Here is a 12,962-nt window from a genome sequence, read left to right as displayed (position 1 = left end):
AGTTCTCATTGGCAGTCAGAGGATAGAACAATATGACTGTTAAATAGTTAGAGAGAAGACCACATGTGTTACAGTCACACTTGAGGCTGAAACAGTTGCTATAGATAGGACAGAACAGTACTCATGTCATTGCAGGGCTTGGACAATAACTTTATTAGAATCACAGGATAGACTAAGGCCGGGCAAAACCCTTCTACAGACAGAACACTCACAACATCCTGTGTTGGGAGTCAGGATGGACAACCTTCAAGAGGAGACGGTGACAGCTCCTGCTATAGACAGAGGGCAGGATAATGCTCATTAATGATGGCTGACAAGTGGGGCAGCACTGCTAATGCAGGCAGAGGCGAGGCCACAGCCCCTGGTAGAAGAGCACGGCCTGGCACCATCTCCTGCACTGGTGGAAGGCCAAGAAAATGCACTGCTCCAGGCACACAAGGGCTTTGGTCAGACTGTCAGCACTTTCTGTTATCAGCAGGAGGCAAGAAACTTGCCACAAACAGCAGGCAGGCCAAATTCAATTTCCTGCATCCAGGCTGGAAATGGCACCCATCATAAGCTGAGGACCAGGTCATCAGTGAGTGATATATGAGGAGCTCTGGTGGCCCCTCTCAGGCCCAAGAATTGAGCCTGGACCCCACTAGGAGGAAAGTGTAAGTTCATGGCCTCCTGAGCTCCACTGAGCGAGCAGTGGGGGTGGGGAGAAAGGGAGCCCACAGAGCATTGTTGGGGTTTGTGAGGTGGAAGCTGATGCTGTCTGTGTGCACCTCAGCGGTGGAGGGAAGGGGGACAGGAAATGGGTGGGGGGAGGAGGAAGCCTGAGTTGGAAAGTCAAAGAGAGTAAAACAGAAACAAAGGCTGAGAAACACAAAAGTAAAAAACCAAGGTGATAACAGAGCCCCAGGCCTGGTGCAAGGTCCAGCTGCCCTTGCCAGGTAAACCTGAGCACTTCATAGTCCATCTCTGGGCCTCTGTGCAAGAGTAATAATGTGATGGTAATGATAAGCAATACATCGGCTGGGTATTTACTGTGCACTCCCTCAGTTGAGCCATAGTCAGTTACCTGTCCAATGAGAATTAGTATCTTCATTTTAGAAGAAGACAGATTCAGGGAGTAATTAGGGACCTCCTAAATGTCTAACAAATAAATGGGGGAGCTGGCTTTAAACCCAGGCTTATCAGATTCTGCATTCTTTTTCAGTACTGGGACCAAACCCAGGGCCCTGTGCATGCTAAACAAGTGTTGTCCCACAGAACTACATGGCCAGCCTAGATTTGGCATTCTTCAGTCACCCACTGAACCTAAATCACCTCTTGTGGGTAGGATTTCAAGTTTTTTACCACTTCTGATCATGAGCTGTGGGGAGATGGGGCTGCAATAGTCCTCTCCACCCACAACCAGACCTTCTCTTCTCCCTCGAAACTCCTGGTCCCAGTGACTGACAGAGGCCTTGGGCCTAAATGAAAAACTGCAGAGACCTTGATGGGAGGCAGAGGGCTTTATTGAGGAGATTGGGGTGGGGTCTAAGAGACCTGAATGTGCCCCCACCACACCAGGTGCTGGCCCTCTGGGATACCCCTCCCATCTGTCTTCCCAGGTCGCCCTCAGCAGAGGGTGAAGCGCCGGGTGCTGATGTTCATACGCGTGAGGCCCAAGTGCCTTAGCGACGGGGCTAGGGCCAGGCCGGCCCCGGGCTCCAGCTCCAGCTCCAGCTCGGCCTCGTCCAGCAGTTCCTGGTGCTGGTGACAAGCTTGGTCCACCTTCAGCCGGTGCAGCTGGGCCCGCAGCCTCAACAGCTGCCCTGCCAGCTGGCGGTCCTGAGCCTGCATTTCCCGCTGCGGCCGAGAGGGGGCGTGAGCCTGCGAGGCCTGCTCCAGTGTCACCTGCCTTTCTTACTTTCCTGTCAACACTCTGGGCCTTTCTTTGCACTGGTTTGTCCCTGGCGCCCACTCACCCTAGCTTCATCCTTCCCCATCACTCAGATCTTGCTCCACACTAGGAGTTCTCAGCGCTAAAGAGCCATTATTATGCAAATACAGATGCCTGGGACCCCATCCCAGATAAACTAAGTAAAATCTCCAAGTTGGAGCAGAGCACCGTGGCACATGCCTGTAATCCCAGCGGTTTGGGAGGCTAAGGCAGCCTCAGCAAAAGCAAGGCACTAAGCAACTCAGTGAGACCCTGTCTCTAAATAAAATACAAAAAGGTCTGGGGATGTGACTCAGTGGCCGAGTGTCCCTGAGTGAAATCCTTGGTAACCCCCCTACCCCCACCCCCCAAAAAAATCTCCAAGTTGGAGCCTGGACACCTTTATATGTGCACATGTTGGCTTGACAGCTAATATTCAACACTCTCCTCTTCAGATTCTGCCTACAACATGATCAGTACCTTCTTTTGTATACTTCACTGTATTTCTCTGAGGGCATAGCAGTTCCCAAAGTAGGGGAGGCCATGTCTTTCTCTACCTATAACTGATGGTCCCCCAAGGGCAGGGCTCTCTCCCCTGAGCCACACGAGCATAAGCTTTGTAGATTGATGTAATCCTTCTTCAGCAAGACTTTCCACATAAAATAGTAAACAAGGATATTTCTGGCTCCTGAGCCCCAGAGACACAGGAGCTGGCAGTTGCTGGAGTTAGGGGATCTGTTCTCATCCCCTCCCCACACCCATGGTCTTGGGCCCTAAGGAGGATTGGCCTGAAGACCCCATGTAAGGCAATCTAAGCCACCAGACTCACCAGCTCCTGCCGGAGCCACTCAAGCGCAGAGTCCATTGAGTCAAAGCCGCAGATGGCTCCAGGTCCACCGGCCCCAGGTTTGGCTTGGGCCCTGTGCCAGGCCTGGCTCTGGACCCTAGCGGTCCACTCCAGATATGAGGGTCGCCGAGTCTGTAGCTGCAGCTTGGCTGTCAGTGCCTTCACAGAGTCCAGGCTCTCCTCCTCCTCTTCCTCATCCTCCTCATCCACTGCCTGGAATTTCGGTGGCCCCAGGGACATGGTGGGTTTGCAGTGAGTGACAAGGCAGGGCTGCTGCTCTGGGATGAGGGAAAGGCCTGCAATATGGCTCTGGGAGAGGTGGTAGAAGCTAAGAGTAAAAAGAGTGTGCCAGAGAGTGGGTGACGGTGAATGTTCAAGGTGGGATAGAGAGTCTGAGTGTGCCAGGCTGGGTGAGCATATGGGTGTGTGAAGCTAAGTGTGCAAGGACTGGAATTTTCCTGGAATCCTAACCAGGAGCCACGTGATGCCCATCCGGTGGGGGTAGGAGGAGCCCTGCTTTTCTAGTTCTTTAGATGAAATTTATTGTCTTTGCCCAGAAGGAGACTCCCAGTTCCCAGAAAGGAAGTTGCTCCAGGATAAGAAAAGCATCATTCACACCAGTCTTGGCTCTCTTCCCAAGACCCAAGACCAGAAGTTGAGAGGGGGAGGAGGTTGACAAGCTGCCCCATCCTCATTCATAGCACTAGCCCATCAGCCAAGGAATAGGGCCCAGAGGCCCCACCTGGCAGTAAGGAGACCAGGTTGCAGTGCTGGTTCAGTGAGGCTTGGGGCAAGTCCCTATCCCTCTGTGAGCCTCTACTGGGACAGATCAATAACTTTGGAAGTATTATAAGTACAGTACTCCTGGCCTGTCATATTTTTTTCTTCTTCTCTTTCTTCCTCTTTTTTTTTTTTTTTTTTTTGGTGGCTGGTGTTGGGGATTGAATCCAGAGCTTTGTGTGTACTAGGCAAGTGCTCTACCAGTTAGCTACAGTCCCAGCTCTACCCTAACTTCTGACAGCTTAAATTAGTTTTGCCTATTTGTATACATTCTAGTGATTCTCAAACTTGAGCATGCATTAGAATTACCTGGAAAGCTTCACTCACAAAGTTTCAGATTCAGTATATCTGGAGTGGGACCTGAGAATTTGCATGTCTATCAAATTCCCACCATAACTGCTGCTGTTGGACTGAAATTTTATAATTTGAACTCTTTATCTGGTTCTTGATAAAACAGCTCCAATTTTATGGTTTCATTATAGGAGTCCACCTATGATTTCACTTTTTTCATTAAAAGAAGGGTTACCTAGTGAATTATTCTTAATCAGATTCAGCATAGTGCAGACATCAATAAGAAATTTTTAAAAATTACTTAGGTGGGTGGATGGATAGATGATGAATCAGACTGAAAATTCTATGAATAGAATCTTCATCAGTCACCCCTGCCCCTCAGCACCAAACACATGGCCTCAATCATTGTCTGGGCAGTAGGCACCTGGGGAAAGGATGAAGCATAAGCTGTGAGTAATAGAGCATCAGCAACAGCTAGAATTGGCCACTTTCGAGGGCGCCCTCAGGCAGGGACTTCCAGCTGTGGAGCGGGAGGGGCGCCAGCTACACAGCTGCATGCATTTAAGGTGGACCAAGGGATTTCCCCCACTCAAGCTTCAGAGGTATGGGAGGAAATAGGTAGTTCCCAGTTTCACACTTTCCAACCCATCCACCACAGTGCAGAAGAATAGATGGTTATTTTTCTTTCTTTCAAAAGGCAGCAGGGGTGCCAGCACCCCCAAAATAAAAAGCCCCAAATATCGAGTGCCTCTTGAGACCCAAACAAGGGCTTCAGGCAAGATTATTCTCCCCATTTCCCAGATGAGGAAATTTGAGGTTTCCTTAACAGACTTTGGCCGGGGTCCTCGCTGATGTTGGCAGTAGAAGAAAATCCCTGTGGAACTGTACGTTCCCTTCCTTTGAGGGGCCTCCTTAACAGCTGTCCTGCCGGCGTCGCCAGCTGCCCAGCCAGTTCCTGTCCCTTTTGGAGCCCGCTTTCGCCCCGCCCGACGCTACCAGAGCCTGTCCCGCTGGGCCCCAGGGCCCCCGCTGGTAGAATGGAATTCTCAGAGCTGATCCGCACCGGCCGGGCTCAAGCCGAGCTACTCTCCGGCCCGGAGGAGCCCCCGTTGCGCGGCACGCTGTGCGTCACCGGCCACCACCTGCTGCTGTCTCCAGGGCCCCCATCGACTGCAGACCTGTGGCTATTGCTGTTGCGTAGTGTCGACTCCATCGAGAAGCGGTGAGACGTGGCTGGGACGTCCCACAAGTTGGGGAGCGCGCGACGCTATGGGGAGAGGGGGAAGGGCCAGCGCACTTGGAGCTGGCGCCCTCCTGCATAACGTCCAATTGTATGAAACTCGTTCTCTTCCCCTGATGGAGGGCGGGGTATACTGAGCCTGGGTCTGTCCACCCCTAGGGTGGCGGGTGACTCCGGCACAATCACCCTACGCTGTAAGGACCTGAGGGTGCTGCAGCTGGATATAGAGGGCGTGGAAGCGACCCTGGACATCGCCCGTTCCATCGAGGTATTCAGGGGGCGCACCCGAGGTCCTTAAGCTATCCCTATCCAGTACTGGGGGGAGCATAAAGGGGGTTACTAGTGCAAAGGGGCTCTGTACCCAGTGTTGTCCCGAGGCTCAGCTAAATGGCATGACATGCAAGATGGCTTGGGGTACAAGGAGAGTTGGGAGTTGAGAAGAGGAGGAGCTGGAATGTACTCAATTGAGATAAATCCTACTGCCCCTGACGTTCGTCCCCAGGCGCTGTCCTCTCTGGAATCGGTCATCACCTCCTTTCCGTTCTTCTACCGTCCCAAGGGCCTGAGATTGGGCGACGCCTGGCACTTCCATCCGCCCGAATGCTACTACAAGCGAGTAGCTCGCGAGGTGGGCGCGGTCATGAGGGCCTGGGGATGAGGAAGCACCGGGTCTAGCAGGGGCACGCCGGCTGGGCACTCATTGGGTGCCTTAGACCTAGCCTTCGACCCTCTCTATGCTGCAGACCAACGCGTGGCGGCTGAGCGAGGTGAACCAGGACTTTAGTTTGTGCCCCAGTTACCCTCGAGCGGTAATCGTGCCTCGAGCGGTGGACGACGATGCCCTGGCGCGGAGCGCCCGCTTCCGCCAGGGAGGCCGCTTCCCAGTGCTCTGCTACCACCACGCACCCAGTGGAACCGTGAGCCAGCCCCTCCCCAGGCTCCGCCCTGAGATCCAAAAGCCCTTTTCCGCCCTGGAGGAGCCAATTAGCGTCTGGCTGCTGCCTGGGACTCCTGCCCCATTCAGGCCCCGCCTCGCTCTGCCTCCAACAAGCCCCGCCTCCTGGAAATCCTGAGGTCCGGACTCGGGCCCCGCCCCTCCCGCATTTCTGGATTTCACCTTTCTCGGTCCGGTCCCCACCCCTTGAAGCTTAGTTCCTTTGTCAACCCAGATCTGGTGTCTGCTCGTAGGGACCCTCCTACCTCTGGCCTCAGACAGCCATGACCTTCGCAGAGCCCATCTGAAGCCTTGTGAATTCCGCACCTAAGGTCCCAGCGCCACAGTCAGCCTTTTCCTAGTGTAGGCGGCTCCTGAGTGTAGGCCTAGCCGAGAAGATCCCCAAGCCCAGAGCCCAATTCCTGAACCTGAGCTGGGTCCCTGTCCACAGGTTCTGCTACGCTCCAGTCAGCCACTGACTGGTCCCCAGAAGAGGCGCTGCGCTGAGGATGAGGACTTGCTTCGAGCTGTACTGGCAGGGGCTCACCCTGGGGCTCGGGGCTTCATAGTGGACACACGATCTGCCCAGGCTGCTAAACAGGCCCGGATGACTGGAGGGGGCACAGAGGCCAAGGCCGCCTACCCTGGCTGGAAACGACTGCACCGACCCCTGGAGAGGTAGGAGGCCTCACATCTTCTCCCAGGCTTTGCCACAGAAGATGCTTTGTTGCATAACCATGGTTATAAGCTTAGACTTTATCCTAAAAGCTGTAGGAACCACTGAAAACGCTAAACAGGGCTGAAAAATCTGTTAGAATTTCTGGTGGGGTTCACTGATGGCGTTAGATTTCCTTCATGAATGTGTGTGTGGGAGGGGAAGAAGAGCCAGGGCTCTGGAAGACTCTTAGACCTTTCCTGGCAGCCATCCTGGCAGCTGGCCATCCCCACTTTCACACCCACAAATGAGAGAGCTCATCACTAAGTACCCCAACTCTACCTGGAAAGAAAATGCACCTTTTTTACATTAAGTTGAAATTGGTCCTCCTGGAAAAAACCTGCACACACACACACAGACACACACACACACACCCCTCCCTGAAGGCTGTACCTGCACAGATATAGATGTATCTGTTGCTTTGGGGAGAGCAGACTGCTTCCCTATCCAATATGTAAAACTCTTATTAATTTATTCACCCAACATTGAGCATAGGAGCTGCCATGGTGAGTAGTCTCGACTTGACAGAGCTCAGTAGTAAATGGGCAATTAGAACTCAGTGAAATAAGTAGTAGCAAGAGGAGGCAACCTGTCTTAGTAATTTGAAGGTTTCCCTGAGAACAGGATGCTTTTGGTGAGACCTGAAAGAGGCAGAAGAGTTAGTTAGGAGGGAGAAGGTCATTTCAGGTAGAGGGAACTGAAGAGAGAAGGAACTGCAAAGAGAGCCTGGTCATTTGTCCTATTGGGGAGCTGCAAGCAACTTCACGGTGTTAGAAGTGTAGGGTAGGAAGTGGGAGAGATGCTGCTAAAGGGAGAATGGGGTCCAGAGAAAAACCATGAAAAACTTGAACACCATGGTTATGAATTTAGACTTTATCCTCAAGCCAGTGGGAATCCACTGAAGATGTTGAAGAGGGCGGAAATATCTGTTAAATTTTCTGGTAGAGGGCCACTAATGGCGTTAGATTTTCTGGTGTGTGTGTGTGGGGTCACTGATGTCCTTGAGCAGAGTGGTTTCTAGAGGTAGGAGCAGGTGCAGAATCCCGAAAGTACTGTGTTTCTTTCATTGGACGGGGATTCCCCAAGGAGAACTGGGTTGTTTTCATCAGATTGGGGTACTTCAAGGATAACTGGGGGTTTCCTGGGGTATTGTAATACAGTGGTTCCCTCCAACAGACTAGCACTCCCCTAAGAGTCTTAGTTTGCCCTATAAGATGGAGGGTTTCTCAAAGATATGACATAATTTTCATGAGATTAGGGCTCTTCCATGGGTTTTATACCCCATGAGACTGGACTCCCCAAAGGGTTCTATGCCCCTCCTATCAAATGGGCTCCTCAGAAAGTTCTATTTCCCTCCCTCATTGGGATGAAGCACTTGCTTCCAATCTGGGCTCACCCAGAGCTTGGACTGGGGAAAGGATGACCAGATTCCCTTTTGCCTAGGGGACGGGCTCTCCAGGAGAGCTTTGTGCGCCTAGTAGAGGCTTGTGGGGACCCAGAGCAGAGCATGGACCGCTGGCTTAGTCGGCTGGAGGGCTGCCGCTGGCTGGCACATGTGAAGGAGGCACTGAGCACCGCCTGCCTGGCAGCCCAAGGAATGGAAAGGTAAAGTTCCTACCCTGTGAGACAGAATGGATATGGTGGGGTGAGCAGGGCTCTCAAAACCATGATTCATAAGGAAATACAGTCTAGAACTGGGCACAGCCTATTCCTGGTCTTGCCACCCCAGGCAGGGAAAAAGTTGCCATTGTTCATGGGCCCTTCCCATGATAGGGAAGGAGCCTGCATCCTGGTACATGGGGCTGAAGGCAGAGATAGCACTCTGCTTGTGACTTCACTGGCCCAACTCATCTTGGACCCCTTGAGCCGGACCATAACTGGATTCCAGGAACTGGTGGAACGGGAGTGGATCCAGGTAGGTGGCTACCCTGTCCCAGCCCTGCCCCTCCCTCCAGAAACCCTGCTTCCCTTGCCCATGGCTCTGCCCCCTCCCCAGGCTGGCCACCCCTTCCAGCTGCGCTGTGCCCACTCGGCCTTCTCCCACGCCCGCCCCAAGCACGAGGCACCCACCTTTCTCCTCTTCCTGGACTGCGTGTGGCAGCTGGGCCGCCAGTTCCCGCTGTCGCTGGAGTTTGGGGAGGGGCTGCTGTTGGCACTGTTTGAACACGCCTATGCCTCCCCTTTTGGCACCTTCCTCTGCAACAGTGAAAAGGAGAGGTGAGCTAATCGTGTGTTAAGGTGGGTGGGGGCAGATGCCCGTTGCTTTCTTCGAGGGCATCTTTCCCTTTCAATGAGTTTTTCTTTTAGGAAAACTCTTTGTGGCCTTCCCTTCTTCCCTCCTAATCTCACACTTCCCTCTAACATCTGCAAACCCAAAGATAGACGAATCTAAGACCAACCCTTTACATCTACCCATTCTGTTTATTGCCAAGAACAAGTGCACTCCTGCCTTGAAATAAGGACTGTACTAAGTTTCAGTTAGATAGAAACAAAAAGTTCTGGGGTACTATTGCACAGTAGAATGAATATAGATAATAATAACAAGCATATATTTAGGAAAGCCAGGAGGAGAGGACTGGAGAGGTAGCTCAGTGGGTAGAGTACTTGTCTAGTACACACAAGGAAAAAAAAAAAGCTGGGAGAGGAAAAAAGTATTTTGAAAGTTTTCACCATAAAGAAATGATAAGTGGCTGAGGACAGTGGCTAGGCAGGCGTGTAATCCCAGTGACTCAGGATGCTGAGGCAGGAGGATTGCAAGTTTGAGGCCAGCTTCAGCAACTTAGCTGAAACAACTTATTGAGACCCTCAAAAGAAAAATTAAAAGGGCTGTGGATGTGGCTCAGTGGTCAAACACCTGTGGGTTCAATCACCAGTACCAAAAAGAAAGAAAGAAAGAAATGGTAAATGTTTAAGGCAGCGAATATTTAACTTGATTAAAATATTACATAATGTTTACATGTATTGAAATATCACATTACCCTATAACATTTACAACTTTTGTTTTTATGTATCAGTTAAAAATAAAATTAAAATAATAAATTAAAAATACATCGAAAAAAGAAATTGAGGGGCCTGGAGCAGTGGCACACATCTATAATCCCAGTGGCTCAGGAGGCTGAGGCAGGAGGATCACAAATTCAAAGCCAGTTTACATAATTTAGTGAGACCCTAAGTAAATTAGCTAGACCCTGTCTCAAAATAAAAAAGGGTTGTGAATGTGGTTCAATGGTTAAGTGCCCCTAGGTTCAATCCCCTGCCAACCCCACAACCCCCCAAAAAAGAAAAAAAAATGAGGACTAAAGGGGAAAGTGTTTTTGTTTTGGTACTGGGGATTGAATGGGGGGGTGCTTTACCACTGAGCTTTTTTTATTTTTTGAGACAGAGTCTTGCTAAATTGCTGAATCTGGCCTCAAATTTGTGATCCTCCTGCATCAGCTCCCTGAGTTGCTGGGATTACAGGCCTGCATCAGTGCACTCAGCAAAAAGATTTTGCAGAAATAAATGATTGCTGGGGCCTCTGTTAACTTTGCAAAGTAGATTCTAGTGGAACCTTAGAATAGAGGTTGAAAGTGGACTTAAATTATGCAGGCTCTAATTCCAGCACCACCACTCACCTGTTGAGTGATCATGAGCAAACCTCTTTGAATCTTTGTTTCCTCATCAGTAGCACAGAGAGGATAACAGTAGCTGTAATCCATAGAGGGGCTGCGAGGATTAACTGAGTTGAAGCATGGAGTGTTTAGCACAGTGCCTGGCACATAATAAGCACACAAAAGTGGTAACTTTTATCATTGGTCGGCTTCTTGCATCCCAATCAGCTCCATAAGCCCTTTGTCTGATCAATGAGAGAGGGAGGAGGGAGTTTCTCAAGGTGGAGATAATATTTAGTCATCTTCACCCACATCCTAGCTTGTTTTACCAACTCCACTCATGATTCATCCAGGTTAGAAACTGTTATCTTTATCTCCCTTTCCCCATCCCTCATCTTTAGCCTTTCTCCTAAACATTTAGCTTGTTTCTTTCTTGCCAGAGGTCCTTCCCATTACCCTTATCCAGACTCATTTCTTTCCATCTGGAATATTCAGCAGCCTTCCTATGATTCCCCTGCCTCCACTTTTATCAGGTTTTTTTTTTTTTTTTTTTTTTTTTGGTACCAGGGATTGAACTCAGGGATACTTGACCACTGAGCCACATCCCCAGCCCTGCTTTATTTATTTATTTAATTGTATTTAGAGACAGGGTCTCGCTGAATGGCTTAGTGCCTCACTTTTGCTGAGGCTGGCTTTGAACTTTTGATCCTCCTGCCTCAGCCTCCTGAGCTGCTGGGATCACAGGCATTTCCACCACAGCTGGCACTTTCTTTAGTTTGTAAATAACTCATTAGACCTACAAATATTTTCATTGGTTCATTTTCCACTTCTTCCTTGGTTCATGCAGCACCCCCTGCACCCCTGCCAAGTTTTAACAAAATACCTGAGAGATGGGCTAGGGCTGTAGCTCAGTGGCAAAGCACTTGCCTAGCATGTGTGAGGCACTGGATTCAATCCTCAGCACCACACATAAAAATTAACAAATAAAAAGAATGCATTCTGTCCATCTACAACTACAAAAAAATTTTTAAAAAATACCTGAGATAAAAATTTACATAAGTTTTGGGTTGGGGTTGGGGTTCAGTGGTAGAGTGCTTACCTAGCACATAGGAGGTACTGGGTTCAATCCTCAGCACCACATAAAAATAAATAAAATAAAGGTATTGTGTCCATCTACAACCAAAAAAAATTATATATATAAATTATAGATATAACTATATACATATATATATAAATAAAGCTTTTATTTTGGCTCAGTTTTGGATATATATAACATGTATGTTTGTATGTGTATATATATACACACATACATACACACACACACACACACACAGACATCTATAAAACTTTTATTTTGGCTCAGTTTTGGCAGGGTTTTGGTCCATGATTCGTTGGTCTGGTTGCTTTTGGTCCTGAGTGTATGGCAGAGGAAAACCACTCACCTCATCTCATCTCATGGCCAGGACTCAGTAAAGAACAAAGGGGCTCGGGTCCCACTATAACCTTCAAAGACATGCCCACAATGACCTGAAGACTTCCCACTAGGCCCCACTTCTTAGTTTCTGTCACCTCCCAAGAACATTAAGGTGGAAACCTAGAACTTTAGCATATAGGCCTTTAAGGGAAATTCCAGACCTAAACCATAGCATTGTCTTTGTAGATGTGAACTTCTAGTCTTCTAGTGATACTCAGCTCAAAGCAGCACACTTTTTTTTTTCAATTGTAGATGGACACATCTTTGTTTATTAATTTATTTTATATGGGGTGCTGAGGATCAAACCAGTGCCTCACATATGCTATAGGTAATCACTCTGCCACTGCGCTACAGCCCCAGGCCCTCAAGTAACATATTCTTAATTATCCTTCCCTGACAATTAGGCAAAACTAAATTGGTTTCTCCCTCTAAACAGAACTCCATAGGGTTTTGTCTTATTCCTGTTTTATTCTAGAGTCCAATAGATCGATCAAGATAATTTGCAGAAAAAGGTGGTTAATCACTGCCCCAGAGTAACTGTCACCTTACTAACCAGGGTTGTACCCCCAGAATCCCAGAGGGCACAGCTGGAACTCACCCTCTCATTCTCTACAGATGCCTCTGTGAAGTGAGGACTCGAACACACTCCCTGTGGTCTGGGCTCAACCAGCTAAAGGAACAACGAAAACTCCGGAACCCACTCTATGTGCTCAATCCCTTGGCCATTTGGCCTTCTGTGGAGCCCCAGAGCCTGCGGCTATGGCAAGGTGACTGCTCCCCTCCCCTGGGTAGTTAGCTTCTCTTTTCAGCTTCCTTACCTGTTTTCCTCTTCCTCAGGCCTGTTTCTGCGCTGGACCCGCCCACCTGAGTCTTCAGAAGTAGCATGGGAGAAGGTGTGGCAAATAGTGATAGAAAGGGAGAAGACAGAAGGCTCTCAGCCCACAGCTTCTACTTGAGCCCCTAACCTAAGTGATGACTTCTTGAATAGTGGTGAAGTGTCCCTGAAACCTTTCCAGGCCCCTCAGGACCTCTGACTTTGGATGAGCATGCCTACAACCTAGGCCAGCCCAGAATACTGAAGTCCTAATTTGCAAGTGTCTGAAGTATAGGGAAAAGGCCTAAATAATAAAGGTGTTCATGATTGGCATCGGCTTGCTGAGGTATTAGTGAGGAGGGAAAATG

The 12,962-nt window shown here is 49.6% G+C and overlaps 2 protein-coding genes across 4 annotated transcripts; one reads left to right on the top strand and one right to left on the bottom strand.

The window, feature by feature from the left end:
* Positions 1 to 1,503: 1,503 nt before the first annotated feature.
* Positions 1,504 to 4,568, bottom strand: Fam167b (family with sequence similarity 167 member B). Its single transcript, XM_027937540.2, has 2 exons — positions 2,739 to 4,568; positions 1,504 to 1,836 (listed from the first exon to the last, which is right to left on the bottom strand). The coding sequence occupies exons 1-2, from the start codon at positions 2,994 to 2,996 to the stop codon at positions 1,606 to 1,608; spliced, it is 489 nt and encodes a 162-aa protein (XP_027793341.1). The 5' UTR covers positions 2,997 to 4,568; the 3' UTR covers positions 1,504 to 1,605.
* A 34-nt stretch (positions 4,569 to 4,602) lies between these two features.
* LOC114094330 (myotubularin-related protein 9-like) lies at positions 4,603 to 12,927 on the top strand. Of its 3 annotated transcripts, XM_027937460.3 has the most exons (10): positions 4,768 to 5,049; positions 5,227 to 5,335; positions 5,570 to 5,695; positions 5,811 to 5,984; positions 6,453 to 6,679; positions 8,160 to 8,321; positions 8,490 to 8,631; positions 8,713 to 8,933; positions 12,396 to 12,547; positions 12,618 to 12,927. In XM_027937460.3, the coding sequence occupies exons 1-10, from the start codon at positions 4,865 to 4,867 to the stop codon at positions 12,734 to 12,736; spliced, it is 1,617 nt and encodes a 538-aa protein (XP_027793261.2). In that variant the 5' UTR covers positions 4,768 to 4,864; the 3' UTR covers positions 12,737 to 12,927. The 3 variants fall into 3 exon arrangements, with proteins under 3 accessions (XP_071473704.1, XP_027793262.1, XP_027793261.2); XM_027937461.3 differs by lacking the exon at positions 5,811 to 5,984 and having other exon boundaries at positions 4,640 to 5,049; XM_071617603.1 differs by lacking the exons at positions 8,713 to 8,933; positions 12,618 to 12,927 and having other exon boundaries at positions 4,603 to 5,049; positions 12,396 to 12,494.
* The last annotated feature ends 35 nt before the right edge of the window (positions 12,928 to 12,962 follow it).

The sequence above is a fragment of the Marmota flaviventris genome, chromosome 10 (genome assembly GCF_047511675.1).
Source record: "Marmota flaviventris isolate mMarFla1 chromosome 10, mMarFla1.hap1, whole genome shotgun sequence".
Taxonomy (NCBI): domain Eukaryota; kingdom Metazoa; phylum Chordata; class Mammalia; order Rodentia; family Sciuridae; genus Marmota; species Marmota flaviventris.
The sequence above is the reverse complement of the archived record's forward strand: the minus strand, read 5'-3'. Positions and strand labels throughout refer to the sequence as shown.